Raw genomic sequence first — 22,129 nt, 5'->3', positions numbered from 1 at the left:
TTTAAAATGTAATGTTCTTTACTAAGATATTCTAATCTTAATTATTTAATTATAGAACATTCTATTTATAATGGCAAATGAAAATTAAAAATTGGTAGTTACATTTTGAATTAACTTTTAAATGGTTTGTTAAACAAATAAAAATAATATAAATTTAAAGTAAATTCTATTAATCTTAACTTTCCAAATTTTAATCTGCAAGTTTAAATCAAAAGTATTGTTCAGCTCTCTTAAGGTTTCACTTTCAAAAAGAACTTAGGTTAGATATTGACCAAAATATACTTTCAATTAGATTGAAGGAAATTTTCATCAAAACAACCAAATGTTGATTTAATTATATCATTAATTTAAATCTTTTGATAACCAAAATTTTATTTGTTGGTTAACATTAAATATTTAATTTAATTTTTTAAATCTATATACTACCGCAATTAAATTTTTGTGCGTATGCAGTGCATGCCTTTTCTTAAACAAGCCAACGACCCCCTGTAGAATTGATAGAATAATACCATATTGAAAAAAATGAAAACAAAAGACAAATACCATAATATTCAGTTCGTAAACCTGTCAATTTATAGCAGATGAATCCAAAACCCAAACTATAATGTGTACACATTCATTTTAGGTCCAAAAAATGAAGTACAAACAGTTTACATGTTGTACAACTTGCTATACATAAGGAAAACAACATGCAAAATCCACCATAAACCTGCAAGTGCTAGTAGATCAAAACAAATAGGAAGATATTAATTAAAGTACACACCAAAATCTTGTAAAAGTTCCTGCAAAACATGTTGTTACCGCGTTGAAGTGGCTGCAGTTGCTCAGCTTCATCTCTGTGGCTTAGGTGACAAAGGTGACAATGAACATTTGTCAGCATTACCAACTATCGTCATACTATTTTATTGTTGAAAATTTAAAACAAACAAAGAACACAAACTAGGAGCTTGCAATGTTGGCATGTATGCCATCCAATTGCCACGCCTCGTTTGTTAAACATAGAAAAACCACAGCAATTGATGGACAAATCATCTAAGCAGGATGATAAGAAATATGGCTAATTACTATAACAACTGTGATATGGCTACAAAAGGAAAGTGCTTAATCGTTCATCAAAGCAAAATTGGAAAGCTGACAGATTTACGAGGAATTCACAATACAACAGAATTAAGGATAGCAAGTAATTATATCGTAATTATAGCCAACTAAAAGCCACAATGGGGCACGATATGGCTGCAAAAGGAAAGCGCTTAAATGCTCATCAATTCCCCCCCTCCCCCCCTCCCAGTGCACACCATTTGCTTTTAGGCTTTATTAAGGGAACTTACCTCTATGTATTGTCATAACTCTTGTACTCATCATTGCCAACCAACCTCGCCTGCAAAAAAATAAATAGACACGCAAAAAAGAAGTGAATAAATGAGCAATTTTAGTGAAATGAAATACGCATCATAGAGTATGGCATAGATAACATCAGGTAAATGTACGAGTACATAAGCATGTCATTAGCTAATATGATGCAAGTAACAACTGATAAAAGTTAGGATATTTGGACAGCATGCCATCAGGAAAGAAATGCATGAAACAAGATAAAAGTTAGTACATGTGGATGCAAATACAGATAGCATATCATGATGTGCCATTGACATAGTCAATGTAATGACATACAAAATGGTGCATGCGATGCAAAAATGCAGGAGACATAACAAAACAAATAAACTGGTTCAGTTATATGTCTAGCACATCCGATAGTTAAGATTATAGAATGATTGATAAGTCACTCCATTCTTGATAGGTAATTCTCAATCCAGTCCACATGTAGCACCATTTTCCTTACCATGAACCCCCTAGCTTGACCTTCACGTAATGGAAGATAGTCGAACACATCAATGAGCTTGGCCTCACCAAATCCCTCAACCTCCATGACCTTCGTATATAAGATCTCAGTCCAATGGGTTGGGTTTTTAATTGTATCGGCCATTTCACCCACAACAACAAGAGGTCACTCATTAATGGATTTTTCTAGCTCTTGTTTGAGCACTGAGATCTTGGGGCCGATGATGTAGTTGGACTGCTAACAACTGGGGGAGGGGCAAAATGGTCATTGCGTTTCTCATCACTTGGTTGTTCTAGTAGTGCTATGTCAGGATTATCAAGGTTGTTGTCTTAGATCTATCCCAAACTCATAAAACATAGATGTCATGTAGGAACCCGTTGCATAGTCTTCACCACAAATAACCCTTAAGGTTTCATAGTTTTCAATTGGTTTATTGATGAATGGTTGTGCAGTCGGGTGAGCCTGCAATGCAATATAAATTAGGTTAATTGTTGTACCTACTATCAAATTTATAACACATTACCTCTATGTACGTGAACACCACAACAGGTTTGAGAATTATGGTCTTGTTGGCATCGTCCCACCCTGCACCACTCAAGCCTTTTGCTTTTTTTATCTCAGCATATCATGCTTTCAATGTTCTATAGTGATTTTCCACATTCTCAGAAGTAAACTCCATGTTAAATTTAACATTAACAGCAAGAGTAGCTTATGCAAATGCTGCCTATTTGAACGACTTATCACATTAAGTCCCTTCGCAGCTTGATCCACAAGTAGTGGGATTAAGAAATTATCGTACTCCATCTTCCATATTTTATTAGGGGTTTTTCGTTTGCTCGAACCAAATTTTGAAGTGGCCCTATCACTTATGCGGTCAAGACTGTCCATGATTTTTCAAATTCTAATGAAAAGTAAAATCACAACATGCTAAGTTTCATATACAACTATAAATCATAGCAAAAAAAAGTCAAAAGTACAAAATGGGTATGTAGATAAGTGAGAAAATGCTACTATAAAACTAAACAAAAATACATATCAATACCTTCAAAGGGAAAGAAAGAAACCAAATTCAATATACAAAGCTAGGAGACAATCAACAAATTATAGCAAGCAAAGTTTGCACATCAGTTGTAACAGATGGACGAAAATAATATAGAATCACTAACAATTACTAAAAAGAGAAAGTTCATGCCAAGTAACTAATGACATGCTAACTACAATGCATCAAACAAGCATAATAAATGGTGCAAACAACAAAGCCTACTAGAAAACAACAATGTACTTGAGTCATATGTTGGACACAGAATGTTAGTTACAATAAAGAAATCACATCACATTCACAAAGCCATGAAACAATCATCAAATTGCAGTAAGCAATTAAGATGGACATGTAGACATGTTACCCAAAGAATACGAGAACTGCCATTAACATGCTATCAACAACGGAGTAAACAATCAGCAAAATGCAGTGACAAAAATACAAGGCAGGGACATAAAATAAAATTCACAGTTACATAAACACAACATGCTATCAACAATGAAGTACTCTATCACAATAAAAACACGGCATTAAAGAAAACAGAGATAACAGAAAATATGACTAAACAAGTCAATAAAATATAATGACTTCATACAAAGCCACTGTATCAATTCCACATGTCACTCACGATCTTGTCGCTCAACTCCACCCATTGCATATTTCCTCACATTGCTCCTACTACGATGAGGAAAACTGTGAATCCTACCACGTGCTTTCATCATGCAAAATTGTGTCACTCGGGTCAGCCCCTGCAATATAGTATGCACAATACAACACACAAGAACCAACTTGACCTGCATCTTGAATGGAATAAAGGAATGATATGTTAGAATCTTAAAATGATTTTTGAGTGTTACAAAAGCATGCTCAATGCAGGAGTGCAACATGGAGTGTCGAAGATTGAATAATTCTTTCGGGTTTATTGGTGGCCTTCCGCTGTGTTCTTTTAGATGGTACTTAGTGCCTCGGTAAGGAGCTAGGAAACCATTTATAGTAGTGTACCCAACGTCTACCAAATAGTATATGCCTGTAATTAAAATATACATGTTAATTATTGTTGGTTTAATAATTAAGTGGGAAAGGTGCAACTTATCCTACCTTCTATCACTTTCAACAGTTCAAGCTGTGGTCTCGACAACGCATCTCTTAGAACTATGAAATCATTGGCAGATCCTTCCCAACCCGCCAACACGTATGTGAATTACAAATCAGGATTCACCATAGCGAGGACATTTTGGGTCGGACCCCTTTCGACCATGAAACCGTGGTATCTCATTAGCAGGGATGGGCACATCAATATGTGTTCCATCCAATAATCCTATATAGTCCTACATTGAAGCAAAATTAATGGGAAAATGACACAAGATATGTAACTTTTTAATACAAATTTATGTTACTATCTAATAACACACTTACTTTGAAAAAAGGGTACCAGTTTGGGTTTGACTCAATTTCAAGATGACATATAGCATTTGGGGGATAAACAAAGTCATCACGGATGGCGCAGATTGCTCAGAGGACATTGTTAAAATACCGGCTAATTGTTTCACCGGATTGTAAAAACTCAACTCTCATGGTCCTATTTTTGGTGTTATGGCCAACTACATGTAAAAAAATAGCTAACTGCTCCTCGACTAACACATGTCTGGTGTCTACAAGTAGATGCTTGTCGCGGAAAATAGAAGCAAGATGCAAGAATGGTCCTACTTCCATCCTAAGATAACTTACGGCATAGTCACATCCACCCCTCAGAATGTGTTTTGTGTTCCTTTATATAGTTAGGTCACAGAGCATTGATGGTTCTTTATTTCTACCTGCCTTATTAAAATGCATTTCCTCAAATAGCCATGCAATAACAACAATAATGGTGGTAAAAGTAGCAACTAATGGCCTCACCCACTCATTAAGAGTCCATTTATCTATCTACTAAGAATGGTGAAGTGTTGAACTAATTACCTTTACTAATGGGAGTCTATACATTCTACTAAGAATTTACACCTACTACCCAAAATTAGGTAAGTTGAAAATTCAATCACAGATCTACAGAAAAATAAAATAGAACAAATATAGATCACCAGGAAAACAACATTATAACAACAAAATTAGTGCAACATTCAAACCATAAGAGGCAGGGCATGCTTTAGAAAATTAAAAAAAAAAATAAAATAAAAACAGTATAAGCTACAGAGGATCATTGAGGGTGACAATATAAGAGGGACAAGCAAACAAATATGTTTACAACTTTGGTAAGGACACATGAATAGGAAAACAAGTGAAGAATACAAAATTCGGAGCATGCATGCTAGTCATGCAAGCATAAAAAAACAAAATAGACCAAGATTAGATCACCAACTCATTGAAGAATACAACATTCAAAACATAGAGGCAATGCATGCTGTACAAAATAAAAATAAAATAAAATAAAACCAATATAAGTTGTAGAGGATTATTAAGAGGATGACAACATAAGAGGGACAAGCAAACAAACATATTTACAACTTTGGAAAGGACACATGTATAGAAAAACAAGTGAAAAATATAAAATTTAGAGCATACATGCTAGTCATGCAAGCATAAAAAAACAAAATAGACCAAGGTTAGATCACCAACTCATTAAAGAATACAACATTCAAAACATAGAGGCAGGGCATGTTGTACAAAATAAAAAAATTAAAATAAGAACAATATAAGCTGTAGAGGATCATTAAGAGGGTGACAACATAAGAGGGACAATCAAACAAACATGTTTACAACTTTTGGAAGGACACATGTATAGGAAAACAAGTGAAGAATAAAAAATTCAGAGCATACATGCTAGTCATGCAAGCATAAAAAAAACAAAATAGACCGAGGTTAGATCATCAACTCATTGAAGAATACAACATTCAAAACATAAGAGGGATAAGTAAACAAACATGTTTATCACATTGGTAAGGACATTTGAATAGAAAAACTAGGGAAAAAAAAAAAAAACATACATGCTAGTCATGCAAGCGTACAATTATAAAAGCATACAAAATAAAATAGATCAAGGTTAGAGCAACGAGCATTTGAAGAATACAACATTTTTTGCATAAAATGTCAGACATGCTTTAAGAAACAAAAAAATAAAATAGAACTTCATGTAAGAAACAATCAAACACATCTATAACAAATTGATCAAGGATAGCTTTCCAAAAAATCTAAGATCACAACATGGACAATGGGTTATCAGGGTAAAAACAAAGATCACAACATACTTGAAAGAGGGTATTGTGAAATAGATCTACAAAAGGAAAGGATCTTTGAAATATTTTGGAAAGAATTATTACGAATGAGATATTTTGCAGACGGTTTACACAAAATAAAAAAAATATTGGAAAAATCTACAAATACACCCAAGAAAATGTTTTTCAATCAAAAAATCTTTGAAATATTTTTGAAAGAAGAATCAAGGATGAAATATTTTGCAGACGGTGTGCACAAAAACCAAAAATAATGGAAAGATCTACAAATACACCCAAGAAAATGTTTTTAAATTCAAAAATCTTTGAAATTTTTGGAAAGAAGACTCACGGATGAAGCTAGAATTGGCTTGATGATGGATTAGTGTAGGCCGAACCACCGGTGACGAAGGATGTAATAGATCTGGAATGTGACAATATTAATAGAGATTTTGGAAAACTTTAAAAAATCTAACAAAGAAAACAAGCAATAAGGACGAGCGGCATTGGAAAACTAAAAAAACACCGAAGATACGATGATGCCATACCGCAAAGAGGGGATCCAAGCGAATGGAAACTTGAAAACTTGAAAAAACAATGAGAGAATGGTAAAAACTCAGATCTACAAGAGAGGATGAAGCCGAAAGGCCATGGGAGAAGATGGAGAAGATGGCGGAGATGAAGAAACCCTAGAGGAATGTTGAAGTGGGGAAGGCAGGGAGTGATCACAAGCAAGGTCACGTGTTGTCACATGGGGGGAAGTGAAACGCTGAAGTATGACTTTGACTTCTTTTTGCCGAGTTGAAGGGGTGAAGTCGGATGGAAAAGAAGTTGTCAAATTACCACTTTAGGACCTAGTTCAGTGAACTAAACAAACTGAACTGGTCTGGAACTCACCACTTCTGCCACTTTAGACCCAAGTCAGTGAACCAAACAGACCCTTATTGTTGCTTACTTTCTATTGTGATATAGATGTTTGGAAATTGAATTTTCTATAAAATAAAAGAAGCATATTTTTTGTTTACTAATTTATTTAAAAAATTTATTTTACCGAATGAACTAGAATCCAGCTACAATGGTAGCCATTCTTGACCTAAGATGGTGTTTGAACAGAGAATGGGAATGGAATCATTTTTTACATTGTGATCTATCCGACCACATTGGATATGCAACTAAGAGAATAGTAATGAGTTGGGGGTGATTGCTGAAATCATATATCAACCCCTTTAATAATAAAAATCATTAATTTAAATAATTAAATTATAATAATTAAAATAAATAATAATTAATATGAGTTATGATATTTTTGTCCTGGATGGAGATTTTATTAAATAAAAACTATTAATTTAAATATTTAATAATAATTCAAGTGAATTATTTAATTTAAATATTTAATTGCAATAATTAAAATGAAATGGTATTTTTGCAGTGGATGGAGATTTAATTAAACAAAAATTAATAATTTAAATATTTAAGTATAATGCTTATTTTTAATAATAATATTTAAAAAAAATAAAATAAAAACACTATTTATCATTAAACATAAGTTACTATTCATACATAAATATTAATTATATATCTTAAAAATATAAAGATAATTTTATCACATTTGTTTTTTAATTCCAATTCACATTCCTATTTCTATTACTATTCTAGTTCCACCCAAATTTCCAAGGCCCAAAGGGGGCAAGAAACAAGGATGGAATTGGATTGTTTGGTTTTTGGCTTGTGCTTCACATACCTTGTTGAATATCTATTACTTATTAAAAATCATGATTTTAATTTTAAAATATTTAATGTTAATTAATATTGGTTGAGTCAAGTTGTTTGGAGAAAACAAATTGATCATTTCAGAGAAATTTTTTATTTTCTTTCAATAACTAAATGTTTTTTTATGAAATAGAGAAGTGTATATCAGAGACATGCACAAGTGTGGAACAAACTCAATAAACATATGTACAAACACTCTATGCGAAAGACTCGATATCAATAAAATAAGAGGTTGATGGTAATTAAACATCATTTCACATATGAACAATTTAATATATGTGATTTATTCATTTTTAAAAAAAATAATAATGCACATCAATAAAAACATTTCCATTGTATATTGCATAATTTTTTTTTGAAAAAACAACATAGATGACAAAAATAAAGCTCTTCTCCTGTCATACTTTCTTTCTCATTTATAACCACTATTACAAGTATGTACATATGGTTTTATCCATAACACTTGATATATTATAATACAATAAATGCGTCATTCTTACAACATAAATTAGATTAAATAAAATATCATCTCATGAACCAAATTCTATAGCCCTCGACTTTTAAATTTCTCTATAAAATAAGTCTGAGTGGGCTGGCTTTATCCTATCAAAAATCAACTAAAAATCTAGGTTTTTTAATCAGCAAATGGCACTTGAGATCATGACAATAAAGAAGAGAAATTCATGATAAGTGTCAACAGTAAATTAAGAAGTAGGACCATTAAATGATGCACCAAAGTCACATAAAGGAGCCTTTCTTATTGAATGGGTACCACCAGGGCTTGTGACCACAAACTTGACACATGTCCTTCATTTCCTACCCCACACGCTTCTACCGACACAGCTCATATGAATATAATCAAAGTCCCACCCCTAAATGTTCCAAATTGTTAGAGAGGGACAAATGCTACCAAAAGCTTCCACTGTACCTAAGTTTCAGATTGGAAAAAGAAAAAAGATATATTTTTTAGGAACTTTCAGAACAATTTGATTTGTGAATAGTTTGATATATGCAACAGGAATTAAATTTTAAATCATAAATCGAGAAGATTCAAAATTTATTTTTTTCACTTGCAATGAGACTACATTGTCAAAGGAAGAGAGGCGGCTACAAAAAAAATCTTTTTTTAATTATTTTTATTGTTATTATTTTTTAAAAAAATTAAATAAATCATCAAAATTTATTAAAACAAGTACAATCAAAAGTAAATTGAAAGACCAATGATAGTATTAATGAACCACAAATAATAATTAAAGTATTGAATTATCATCTCAAGACACTTGTGTATTCATTTGTGGGAATTGAAATTTAAACTCGTCTCCTCAGCAAAGACGAAAATACCCTATATAAAAAGTTTGATGTTAATATATCAAGAATTCGTTTCTCTAAATTTTTTTTATATATTTTTTACATAAATATTGTGTTTTTAGTATTTTAGTAATTCGAAGATAACAAACAAGAAGTTAGAGACGAGGGGAAAAGTTAATTTCAGACCCACGTGAACACTTGTACTTTATCTAATGTGCAAAGTAAGATAGAGATGGAGATAAAAGAAAGCTTCAAAAAGAATGTAGTGGAGGCAGGCTAGGCTATATGAATTTGGATGCTGATCTAATGGTTTGTGAGGAACATGAAATTATAAACCAGCATCAGAGATTGTGGTGTTCCATATTGCACACAGAGAGCTATAAGAACATCTTTTCCAATTATTGCAAGAATCTAATACCATTTCTTATACTACCATCTCCATCCAAATTGAAAACATTCTTCATTGACATATGGGAACCAACAAAAGAAAAAAACAACAGGGAATGCAAATGTACAATTAATTATTCATCTTTTCATAATTAAACCCCTTCCTATAAAAAGAAGTTAAAAAAAAAAAAAAAAAGAAACTGAATGTAAAAATTCTAAAATACTTGGTAATTAATTACTAATAATAATAATAATAATTACCATAGAAATCAAAGTGACAAACCAGCCAAGAAAGACACCCCGGTAGGTGGCAGCCAAGAAGAGCCTGAAATAAACTGTCCCACAGTAAATTTCATAGCTTCAGCAGCCACAGTGATGACTCGGTAACCAGGCCAAGTGACCCGTTTCCCCACGGCGGCACCAGGGCCGTAGTTCATGTATTCACCGTAGTAAAGTGTATTCAAAGCAAAGGTAGAGTTCCATTCCAACCAACCGGCCGGGTGAACATGGTCTCCAATGTAGGACATCATGTACACGGTTCTTGAATAAAGTTTCCAAGGACGACCAAGATAAGTAGGGTAGTTCCCACGTTCTGCTGCTAGATCACTAGTTGCCACTATCCGACAAGCATGGATTGAAATGCCGGTGTTTTGGTTTGGATCTTTCCGGTTTTGTGCGGTGATCGTGTTCTTTTGCATTTGCATTGGTTTTCTTGCCCAAAGGCTGCAGTTTTGCAGCACAACTGCAGCGTTACCGCAGATGAAATCTACGGTACCGTATATATCACATTCCCGGAAAAATTGACGCTGTGAATGGACGTAAAGTGTGTCCTGATAACCGATGATGTTGCAGTGGTAAACAACAGCATGGTCTGCTCCGACACGGAGCGCCACCGCCTGGTGTTCCCCCGGCCCTGCTGTGTTTTGTATCGTCATGTCTCTCATTATGAATCCTGCCCCAGTTGAAGCTGTTTGGAAATTATTATATTTTTTTTTCCATTGTTAATTAATATCCAAAATAAATAAATAAAGAGGAAAGAAAGATATTATGATTGTTCAATATATTACCAAATGTTGCGGTGTGAAAAGTAGTGTAGAGTTGAGCAACACTGCGAGAACCAGAAACAATGGTTTTGCCTTTTCCATCACCAATGAACATAATATTAGTCTTTTTCCTCCCAACCTTGATGTTCTCAAAGTAAGTGCCAGCCTTGACGTAGACAACAATCCTGCGAGTACTATACTCTGGAGCAGCCTTAACAGCATCAGCAATAGACTTATAAGTCCCATTCCCATCCTTAGACACAACAAAATCAGCAGTAATACTGCTAGCAGGCACCTGAAGCAAAACTCTATCTCCAGCCTTCACCCATTCAGGAAAGAACTCCTCCTGATCAGTCTGAGCACCCATCAGCCTTCGCTTATTCTGAATAGGAATGCCAGAGAAATCTTGATTCCTACTAGCCACTGAAAATATAGCAAGACAATTACTAACTAATTCAGCAACATCTCTCAAGTAACCCTGCATCTGATCCTTCACATTAGACTTGTTAGTGACCACATCTAAGCCTTCATTGCAGGTGTCTTGATTGGTGAGTGCGGCGCTAAGCCAAGTGAGCACGTCCTCATCGGACGCGCCGCGCAAGCGAGGCGCAGCAGCGGTCGGTGAAACGACACGCAGAGACTGAGACAACTGATCGAGAGATGCGTCCAAGAGTTCCATGCAATCGTCGTAGGCGGCACGGGAGAGAGCGTCCATGTTAGTGCCGGCAATGGCTGACGCGCCGTAGAGCGCGTGCGCGACGCGTTGGAAGGTCATGTTTAGAGTTATGTGGACCAAGTCACGTTCACCGGCCTGGAGCGCGCCGGGGAAGTCGAGGAGTGAGCTCACGCATAGAGTTGGGTAGCGAGTGAGCTCGCAAGTTCGAGAGATTGCTTGGGTTGGAGAACGGTTGAGGTTGGAGTTGGGGTCGGAGTGGTTGGCTTTGGTGCGGACGAGAACGCCGATGAGGATGGCAGAGACGGAGAGGAAGATAAGTGCTGCGATGGCCACGAGAAGGAACTTGAAAGGTCTGGTTGGGTTGGGTTTGGGTTGGGGTGGGGTTGGGGCAGGAGGATCGGATGGAGCGAGCCTTCCGTAGTCCATTATTTTGTTGTGGTTTGTGGGTTGAGAGAGAAAAGGAAAGAGGAGTTGCAGTGGGAAGTTTATAGGAAAAAAAAAAAAAAGAGGGGAATGAAAAGGAAATCAAGATGTTTGGTGAGGTGTCTGCGTCTCTTGTGTAGGAGCTTGTGAGCTGGCCTCTACTAGTGTGACTACCATCTCTTATTAATTTTGTAGCTTCTTTTTTGTTTATGTTACATTTTTTTTTTTTTAAATTTGGGATTGTTAATTGAATGATAGGGGCAATGTGCGGGTGCTTGTTTGTATTTTTGGAATAATGAAATCAAGGGGTTAAAGCTTGAAGTTGTTTTTAATTTCTTCTGTTGGTAGACTTGTAGATGACATTGGTGTAGTTTTTGACTCTTGAAGTAAAACGATGGTCTAATCTATATTATCAACTATAAAGAATTTGAGAATATAAAACACATAATGATACCTTTGAATTCAAAGACCTCTGGCGACTTTACATTTTAAAAAAAATAAAAAACTTAAAAAAATAAATCACTTCCTCATTAAAATCAATAGAGGGTTATTACAATATAACACATAAATTAATATATTACATGGAGGTATGAAATAATAAATGAATTGATATGAAAGATGTATACATACGCTTCATAATCTATAAGCGATTAAATTAAAAAAAAAAATACCAACGACCATTCTTGGCCTATCGCAGACGGGCCCTCACAGTAGGGGCTGTTCACCTCGAAAGTGTGCCGTGCGCTCCCGAGCTCGATCCCCATTTTGCGTAAGCGTGAGGAGACGGTTCGATGCTGGCTACTGCTCCCCACGTTGTTCATCCCCTGCTTTCACTTGTCGTCTTTCTAAAATATATATATATATATAATGTTCAAAAATAGTATTTGAAAACTAGAAGATGATTATAAAGAGTAGATCTTTTTTAACAGAGTAATCTCTCTGGCTAAATATAATGTTGGGGTCCATTCATAACAAATTAAATTCTACAAATTTTATTTTATTTTATTTTATGTAGCTCTTGTTACGCACATGAGATTTAATGAATTGGATGATGGGTAGCTGTATGAATGAATGTAGTTATGATAAAACCATATTTAAGAGAGAAGAGATTAATGAATAAAGAAAGAAATAAAAAAATAAATAACTAAATGAAAGGCAGAGGATGGGAAACATAGCATGTGAAGGAGAAGAATGGGGTGTGGTGTGGTGACATGGCACATGATCAGAGATTGAGCGTGTGGTTCTTAAGTTTTCTATTCCATGTTGGTCCCTTGCATGTGCTTCTGCTTGACCGCCGACGGCTTCTGTTTTCAAAGTATGATTAGGTCCTTTTATTTTTCATTAACATTACTGTTAATTATATATCATTCATTGCCAAACATTTTAATCAATCTAACAACATCAATATATTGGTTGGTATGCTGTATTGCAATAAATTTAATATTGTGTATATATATATATTTTTATAAATTAGTTACTTAAATAATAAATATTATCATGAGATAATGTTGATATTTATTGGAAATGTAAGAAAAGATTAATATTATGTTGATATGTCCATATCATGCACTTACGCAAACTTATACACCTGTCTTGCACTTGTATTTTGTCTAGAGGTTTAATCTATCAAAGGATTTGAATCTTTTTAACTTATTCAAGTCAGGGAGAGCATGGTTCATGTAGTAAACCACATTAAATAATTATACTGTTGTCTAATAAACATATAAATGACAGGGAAGAAACAAAATTTCCTCAATCTTTACCAAATCCTAAATGATCACTCCAAATTTCCTTATCCTAATCCATTTCTACTTTTTAAAAGGTTAACTTTTAATGCTAAACATCATGGGATAAGAATGCTACATCCTTATTATTAAATTTGAAAATCAAACTTCTAATGAAATGACTGTCTGCCATCCAACCCATCACACTATATAATTTGAAAATCAAACTATGGTGAGATTATAGTCTTGCCTTCAAACCAATCATACTCTATCCTATGGAAGTTAGACAAGTATCCGAAAAAGAATCAACCACTGACCACAATGTCATTAGTATAGTTCGCCATAAGAGGTAATGATCTTGAACCACGCACAAGTAACATTCATCTCCTCCATTATAAGAGGCCGGAAATTGTAGGTAGTTTAGAAATAGACACTAATTGATAGCTATTTAATGTTCTCAAGTATATATCACATATACTTCCAAATATAAACAGCACATCTCAAATAACACAAAGTTCTACAAATTATAAGAACGCATGACTGTGTTTGTTATTTATGATGGCAATGTCAAAGGGGAACCTCCATTGTACGTTCTACTGAATTCATATCATCATATCCACCACATTTTTGTTGAACATGAAGTTTGTATTATGCCTAAATACAAATATAAGATAAATTAGTTTCTGTCTATATATATGATATAACAAACTTTACTCTTATCCGAGAAGCCTAAAGAGGACCCAATAATATTTATATACTTTACTTATTATTGACTCCAATAAAATCAACATTCTAAACTCTAAGACTTGACTCTCTCCTTACATCTCACAATGGCTAGTAGTAGAACCAGGACTTATTAGTAAGGGAGCACAAAGCAAATTCAATTTTACATATGAATAAAATTTTTAAATATCAATAATTTCATAAATAAAACTCAAACTCAACAATCTAAATATCTAATTCCATTTAAATGAATATTCCAAACAAACAACATGCTACAAATTTATAAATGAAAAATAAATATCCTATATTTATTAACAAATTAACCTAATTTTAAAATTTTCAATAAAATTTTACAATTCTATCTAAAAAAACGGTAAAACTTTCCAAGGCATATTTAATTTCAACAATTTAAACAATACTCATATCCACCAGAGTCTAAAATCTCCAATATATCAATTATTCTGAAAATTTTCTAAAAACAATTAAATAAATAATTATCATTCTGGAAACAAACAGTCAGAGTTTATATTCTACAATCAAACCCAAGGAAGGGCAAAAATCCTAGTATTATCTAAATCATTGTCAAATAGAAATCTCAAGAATTAATCTCAAGCCTCAAGTTCAAGATGAATCCAACCCAATTTCTCAAATAATATATACAAAAAAATTTCTCATAGTCATATGCTTGAATTAACATTACTTATATTAAAAACAAAAGGCATTTAAATTTCTAATGATTTAAAATTAAATAATATCATAAATCTCCAATTATTTCATCACAAACAAATACTTGATATTTTTTTTTAATTTTCTCCAATGGAATGTAATTCAATTAATGCCTCCCCAATTCTAAGCCTGCTACCAATCAAATAGCGAAGAAACAAAACATCTTGAAATCACAACAAATATTCAAAATTTTGTATTCCAAAGCACAGAATTGCAAGCATTAGAGAGGGAGAAGAGATAATCACTTAGAGTGATTAGACTTTCTGAGTCTGAGGTGGTAGCGAATGAGCTAGACTGCCCCCTTAACATAGAAGAATGGAGTGACAGAGTGTTGGTGAGGTCATTGAGAGCATAGCACTATGAGGTTTCTTTTCCTTGAAACTTCTCATTAAAAAGTTCTGAGTATGGAATGAACATTATTAACAACTATCATAGATCAACATTCTAGATTAAGCATAGATATATATTGACCGTCGATTTCAATCAAACATCAATGATAAATGGTTTCGATTCAGTGGGGTCATCCTATTATCAATTGATCTTCCCTCATAAGCATTCTAGCTACCCTTTTGAGCCTTCTCCTTTGGTGATAATGGTTATCGATGCTTTGTATCTCCCCTGCCCCATCTCCATGTTGCTCTTCGGTCTTTCTAAAGGGCTAAACCGTTGATCTCAAATCCCCTCCTCGAAACCTCTTCTACAAGTCCCCTATGAAAAGTTTTTTTTTTTTTCCCAAAAATAGGTTTCCCCTTTGGGCAACTCAGGCACTCTCGCCGCTAGTAATAGCGAAAAAAAAAAAAATGATATTTAAAAATCTTAAGAAATGTTTTTAATCCTATTTCTATATTTATTTTTGTTTTGTAATAATTTAGCCATGCTTCATAAAGCATCTAATTACCTCTATAAGCTGCGAAAATAATAAAATTATTATATTAAATAAATTTGATGTTAGACAATCATATTATAATTTGGCTAGCTAAACATAGATCCTCAAAAATTTTTATTTTTAAATTTTATATTTAGATATATTTTTTATTAAACTTGTCACTACATAATTATCAACGTGTAGGATATTAATATAAAAATTAGTAATAAAAAATAAAAAATAAAAATAAAAATCTAAAGAATGCAATTGCTCACTCAAAATCTCTAAAAAAAAAATCATTACAAGTTACGTTAATCGGTGAGTTTTCTTGGTCTGATGAATCATTTCCAAGTTTATGTTTTATTTTCATTTTAGGGATTTATCATTATTTTTTTATGTTTGTTTTATTTCTAATTTAATTTCTTTATTATTTATTTATTTATTTATTTTTGTGATTGTTTGTTGTGTAAAAACATTTGTTATTTGTTGAATGATTGTTGGATATTTGTTAAATATTGGTTTGATTATTTGTTATGAAAATTATTGTGAGAAAATATTAGATATTTGTTGTGATTAGTTATTATAAAATTTTAATCATTCATTTAATAATTGAATTAGATTGAGAATTTGTTTAAAATTGTTTTATTTGTTAATTTGGTAGTACCTGAGTTAAGATATAATAGGTTTTTACACCTAAACAAAAAAATTTTTTAAATGCATATATATTTTATATTTTTGAAATATTAGTTATTATAATTTCAAGTATGAATTAACGTTTAATATTTATAAATTTTTTTAAATTTAAATTCCGCACTTCTTTAAAATTGTTTATAATTCCACAACTGATTACATCATTCTCCTTACAGCATAAAGTGAAAAGATCGAACTCTATATGTGGTTTATCCATATTTAAAAAAAAATTTAATAACTTTTTATATTTATATCTCTTAGAATTTTTTTATTTTAAAAAATAAATGTATCTTTATTGAGGAAACTTCTTTTTTTTGCACTATTCCTCTTTTATTAGTTATTAATCAACTTTACCATTTAAAAAATATAAAATTGTGCATATATATATATATATATATATATATATATATATATATATATATATATATATATATATATATCGAACTTATCTAAGCAAACTTGTATTCCTTGTGTTCTAACTTTAGCATTCATAAAAGAGAGATTAACTCTCCCATCACATATCCTTTATGCCCTTAACAATATCATGAATATATCCATGATAAAAGAAAGTCAAAAAAGTGGCTTTATTTTATATATATATCCAAAGCAAAAAGAATTTAATAAAGTAGAGCTTAAGTTATGCTCCACAAGGAACCTCTTTTTATTTTTCCCTTTTTAATTATAAAAGATATACTTGTATTGAGATGTAGTGATAATTTATGAATAACTTTGCAAATAATAAAAGAAAGTAGAGAAAATCATCAAATTGACCCATGAACAATCTGGCAAGGCGGTGGAAAAGAAATAAAAAAAAAAAAATACTAAAGCTAGTCTCATTTAATTTAGCCAAATGAATATATATTTTAAGAAAAGGCTTGTCTTTGTATGTTATTGCGCGCGCGCGCACACACACATATATATATCTTGCTTATATAACACCAAAAAAAAAAGATTATTTGTATATAAAAAAATACCAAATTGTCTCTTAAATTAAATTGATTTAAATTTATAAAATATATATAGAAGTGGGTAATTGCAAATATATTATTGTGAAAACTATATTTATTTGTATGTTTTAAAAAAAACACTTTTATATGTGTATATAATAAATTAATCAGAGTTTTCTCTACTTACATGAAAAGCAAAAGTAGATGATGCTAGGTCTGACAACGTGGATTGACATTATATGACAAGCCAAGAGGTAACATGACAAAAGAAGATGACATGACAATGATGACTTGGTAAAAAGAATGAATGACTAGGATGATGATGTGGCAAAATATGGATGTCATGATATGTGAAGATACAAGGGTTAAAAGATCAAGATAAAGATTATGTTTAGTAGATATTCCTCTCAATGAAGTCATGTGATGATCAACTATTTTTGCAAAGTGCATTAAGTCTAAAGGATTTCTTCAAGAAGAGTATGTTTTATTTAAAATATGTTTATCTATCATTGGTAAGATCCGGGATGATAAATCATATCTTTGATAGAACTCCTTTTTGGAAAGATCTATTTTAAAGAGGGATCATTGGCAAGAATAAAAGATCATGAAGATTGCATGGAACTTAGTTTGGTGTGAAGCTATTTGAAGGCACAAACTAAGATAGGAAAGGACAAACTTAGTTTGGTCTGGAACTATTTGAAAACACAAACTAAGTTAGGCAAAGACAAACTAATGAGATTATCAAGACCATATTTAGCAACACAATTTGAGAGAAGATCCAAGAGCTAATTATGGGCGGAGTTATTCAAGGAGACTAATCATGTATGGAGATTAATTTAAGATTACATGAGATATGATCAGAGATTTGAAGATCCAAGCATGGATGATTGAAGATCATGCTTGAAGATATTGAAGGCTAAACTTGGATGAAATGAGATCAAGTTTAGTAATAATATTTCCATGAGTCAAACGAAGATCATTTGGGAAGACTAAACTTGGACCAAGTTTGGAAAGAAGATCAGGAGATCTTCAATGACCATCTTTGATGAGATGGTTGCGTGTGCCTTGGTAGGCATGTTCCTCGGGAGAGGAGACCTGCTGAAGTGACGTGAGAAAGAAAGCAGCTGCAGGCAGGAGGAGTTCGGGTCGAGTCATTTGCTACGAGGCGGACTGAAGAAACCGGGAAGGTTGAAGGTCGTAGATTCATATGCATCTGGCTAGAACTCAGTCATGTTCAGTAAGGTGGGTCTTGTTGCAACTGGGTGTTGCAACATCTAACTTTGGAAGATGTCCAAGTTAGAAAGCTCCGGAGAATTCTAAAAGAGGTAGGTTTATTTGGACGTCGGTACAATCCTGCTTGAAGATTTAAGATGAGCAACGGAGTAAGAAACCCTTTGGTGAAAGTTGAGGAGAATAGGCATCGGTCAATCTTAAGAGGGTATTCTTTGTTTTAAGAGAGTAAGGGAGTGTTGTACTCTTTATTCAATAACCTCTTTTAGTGGATTGTTTCTCCGGGCTTGGCCCTCTAGATGTAGGCAAGATTGTGCCGAACTGGGTTATCAACTTGTGTGTCTCTTTTCTCTTGCTTGATTGTGTGTGTATTCAATATTTGAGTGAGTTATTGAGTGACTTATCTTATGGCACTACCCACCGTAACTATTAGATGATGTTTTTTAAAAAAAATTAAGAGAAAAAAAACAATTTGTAATAGTACTAAATATAGTTTTTACATAGATATATTAGCGATTACACATTTATACAAGCTTATGTAAACAAAAGGTTTTATCACTATCTTATAATAATAAATAATTGGATTAATTACTAATGAAATCAAGAGCAAGTTATGATTTAAAGTAAACTAAGTTGACATAGAAACATGATTATTAAACACTTTATTTGAGGGCATCTTTGAAAGAATAAGATGAAAGAGAAGATGTAACAGGGGACAAAAGTAGGGGTGACCTGTTTTTTTATTTAAGTCTTAATTCACAAGGCATCAAAAGGTCTGCTTTCATAAGTCATTGAAAATAGAATGCATGCTAATGAAATTTGAACTACTTTTGGCAGCCATTGTAAAACACAAAACACATCACTTTCTTTGTCTAAAAATGTTTAGGATCTAGTCTTCATCATAATATCATAATAGGTGGTTATGTTTGTGGACAAATTAATCAATTATTTAATTGAAATAATTGTTTTAAAATTTAAAATAGTTAAAATGTATAGAAAAAATAAATAATTTAGAACAAAAATTTATTATTACGTACTCAGCATTTATTTATAAATAATAATGAAAAATAAGACGAGTAATATTATATACAATTCTAAATGTATTAAAAATTCTCAATAATGGATATGTTTAATAATTGTTATATATATATATATTGCTTAAATTTTCTTTAAAGAGATTTAAAACCTTGAAGAAATATTGTTTTTGATTTATATGCCCATTATAATGCTTGTTCTTCAAGCATCACCAATTACTGTACTCAAACACTCAACTAATAACTGAAAGTACAATTATTTTTATCTTGTGAATAAGTAAATTTTTTTCACATGTTTTCAATAAGATGTATGAATACTAAAAATCATTTTATCAAACATTTATACAAACCCAAATGAATAATATAAAATTGTCTCATATAAAAAATATGAAAAATTTTGTACAAAAGAAGAATATAAGATAGCAAACTATAGCCCTTTTCAATTTTTTAATAGGTCACTAAACTTTGGCTCATTTTCACTATAATCCCCGAACTTCAATTTGCATCAATTTGATCACTCAACTTTGATTTGATTTCAACCGGCAATAAATCAAAAATTTAAACCCCCAATTGATTACATGACTATCTGAAAATCCAAGTCAATCATCCTCCATGATACATTATTAAACCTATTAGAGGTGTTCATGTCATTGAAAAAGAGGCACATCATTCATTCAGAGGCCGAAATTCCTTGACTTACTACCTAGTGAAATCAAATTAAAGTTGAGTGATCAAATTGATACAAATTGAAGTTCAATGATCAAAGTGAAAATGTGCCAAAGTTTACTGACCTACTAAAAAATTTACCCGTTAGTTTAGCTTTCCTAGCCTTCTCCATATATATATATATATATATATATATGCATTTAACCTATCTACATCAATGTTACATATATATGCATGCATATATTTTAGATACGATTTTTTACTTATATCTTTATTTTTTTGGATAAATAATTAAAATAGCTCTTTACCTTTTCTTGTGTTACTATTTTGTCACCTATCTTTAAAAAATTATGATTTGGTCTTCTATTTTTAATTTTTACTATGATTTGATCAACCAAGCATACACAGTTAATGACAATCATATATGCATATGCCAGGTCAAATGCCAATTCTGAGAAAAGTTATACAACGTAGTATGCCACATGTATCGTAGTTAATGGTGTAATTCAGGTGACGAAATCGTAAAAATAAAACTAAAGGTAAGGGAACAAAAACATAATTTTTTAAAACTAGGTGACCGAAATAAAAGTACACGAAAATGTAAGGGACCATTTAGGTTGTTTATCCTTATTTTTTTAAAATCTAAGGATTTTTTAATGGCTACTGTTAGATTATGATCTAACTGTTGCTATTTCTAAAAAAATATATATAGTTTACTATTAATCACTGTTGTTAGATTATTGTTAGATTATAATTTAACAGTTGCTATTTGTAATTAAGGAGGGTGTATAAAATTTACTATTACAACATTGTAATATTATTAAGTACTATATAAGAATAAACAAAATTTCAAATCTAAATACGAGGTCGTGTACTCCTTCACACACACACACACACAGATAGATGTTATGTATGACTGTTAAATAATGAAATCACAAAATGAAGTGATTGTGACTTTGAACCACCTGCAAAATATATTAATTGGAGGATTCCTTATTTTCATATTTAATAGTCAGATTTTACTACAAACCTGATTACTTTTTTCTGACTTTAGGATTAAATTTCAATTAAGAGTTCAACATTAAAAAAGAAAAAAGTTTCAATTTCAGTTATAGTCCAATGTCATATAATATTTATAAGGTGACTCAAATTTGTCATGGTTTACATTAATACAACAAAGTCACTTTGTGTGAATGATCTATTATTCATGAAGAAACAACCCTTCAGTGTCTATCTTGAATTGAAGATAGGAACAAGAGTGGTCACTGTTATTGTGGCATGAATGCACTCTTAAATATACAGGAAAATGTATGCCCATTATATAAATGAGTTATGAGGTTGAGATAAGCATGTAGATATTGTAGGTGCTTGGTAGCTTCAAGTCATATCAGTTGGGTCCTCCAAGAGGATATGTGACAAATAATTGTGTTTAGATTTAGAAGAAGTTTATTAATAAATGAAAAATTATGGGGAAAAAAAAAGAAATTGTAGACGTATGTGTGTAGGGTAGATCATACTGTCATACGGTCGCGGCACCGACTACAGGAAGTTGGTCCACCCCAACAGAGCTTGTGACCGTCTATTTTTTAATATTTTTTTTAAGTAAAACACCAAAAAAAAATTTTAAAAAAAAAACTCTAAAAACTATAAAAATATAATGGAGAAATTAAGTAATCTCAGTGAGATTGATATTGGTCACATTGTATAAGATATTGGTGGGAAGATTTAAGAATCTCTAGTTCAAGTCTCATTGGATTCGGTGGTGATATGTAATCCCCCGGTTATAAGTGTAAGCATGTAGTCTAAATGACGTATTACCAAATGAAGAGTATAAATTA

The 22,129-nt window shown here is 32.1% G+C and overlaps 1 protein-coding gene and 1 long non-coding RNA gene across 4 annotated transcripts; both read right to left on the bottom strand.

Moving 5' to 3' along the window:
- Nucleotides 1-634: 634 nt before the first annotated feature.
- On the bottom strand, nt 635-6,739 carry LOC120280852. 2 transcript variants are annotated; one of them, XR_005542418.1, is made up of 5 exons: nt 6,628-6,739; nt 6,432-6,503; nt 3,505-3,670; nt 1,329-1,378; nt 635-842 (listed from the first exon to the last, which is right to left on the bottom strand). It is a non-coding gene; the product is annotated as an uncharacterized LOC120280852 (long non-coding RNA). The 2 variants fall into 2 exon arrangements; XR_005542417.1 differs by lacking the exon at nt 635-842 and having other exon boundaries at nt 1,290-1,378.
- Nucleotides 6,740-8,331: 1,592 nt separating this feature from the next.
- Nucleotides 8,332-11,841, bottom strand: LOC120280569 (probable pectinesterase/pectinesterase inhibitor 34). Of its 2 annotated transcripts, XM_039287438.1 has the most exons (3): nt 10,612-11,841; nt 9,806-10,511; nt 8,332-8,777 (listed from the first exon to the last, which is right to left on the bottom strand). In XM_039287438.1, the coding sequence occupies exons 1-2, from the start codon at nt 11,687-11,689 to the stop codon at nt 9,814-9,816; spliced, it is 1,776 nt and encodes a 591-aa protein (XP_039143372.1). In that variant the 5' UTR covers nt 11,690-11,841; the 3' UTR covers nt 8,332-8,777; nt 9,806-9,813. The 2 variants fall into 2 exon arrangements, with proteins under 2 accessions (XP_039143372.1, XP_039143371.1); XM_039287437.1 differs by lacking the exon at nt 8,332-8,777 and having other exon boundaries at nt 9,560-10,511; nt 10,612-11,840.
- Nucleotides 11,842-22,129: the final 10,288 nt, after the last annotated feature.

The sequence above is a fragment of the Dioscorea cayenensis genome, chromosome 17 (assembly GCF_009730915.1).
Source record: "Dioscorea cayenensis subsp. rotundata cultivar TDr96_F1 chromosome 17, TDr96_F1_v2_PseudoChromosome.rev07_lg8_w22 25.fasta, whole genome shotgun sequence".
In the NCBI taxonomy this organism is placed as follows: Eukaryota; Viridiplantae; Streptophyta; class Magnoliopsida; order Dioscoreales; family Dioscoreaceae; genus Dioscorea; species Dioscorea cayenensis.
Note: the sequence above shows the minus strand (reverse complement) of the source record. Positions and strands in the feature narration are given on the sequence as shown.

Bases quoted from the DNA above. Each gene is read 5' to 3' on its own strand.
- LOC120280569 (XM_039287438.1), bottom strand. From the start codon at position 11,689: ATGGACTACGGAAGGCTCGCTCCATCCGATCCTCCTGCCCCAACCCCA. The intron at 10,512-10,611 runs GTAATATATTGA...ATTTCCAAACAG, and splicing joins TTTTCACACCGCAACATTTG to CTTCAACTGGGGCAGGATTC.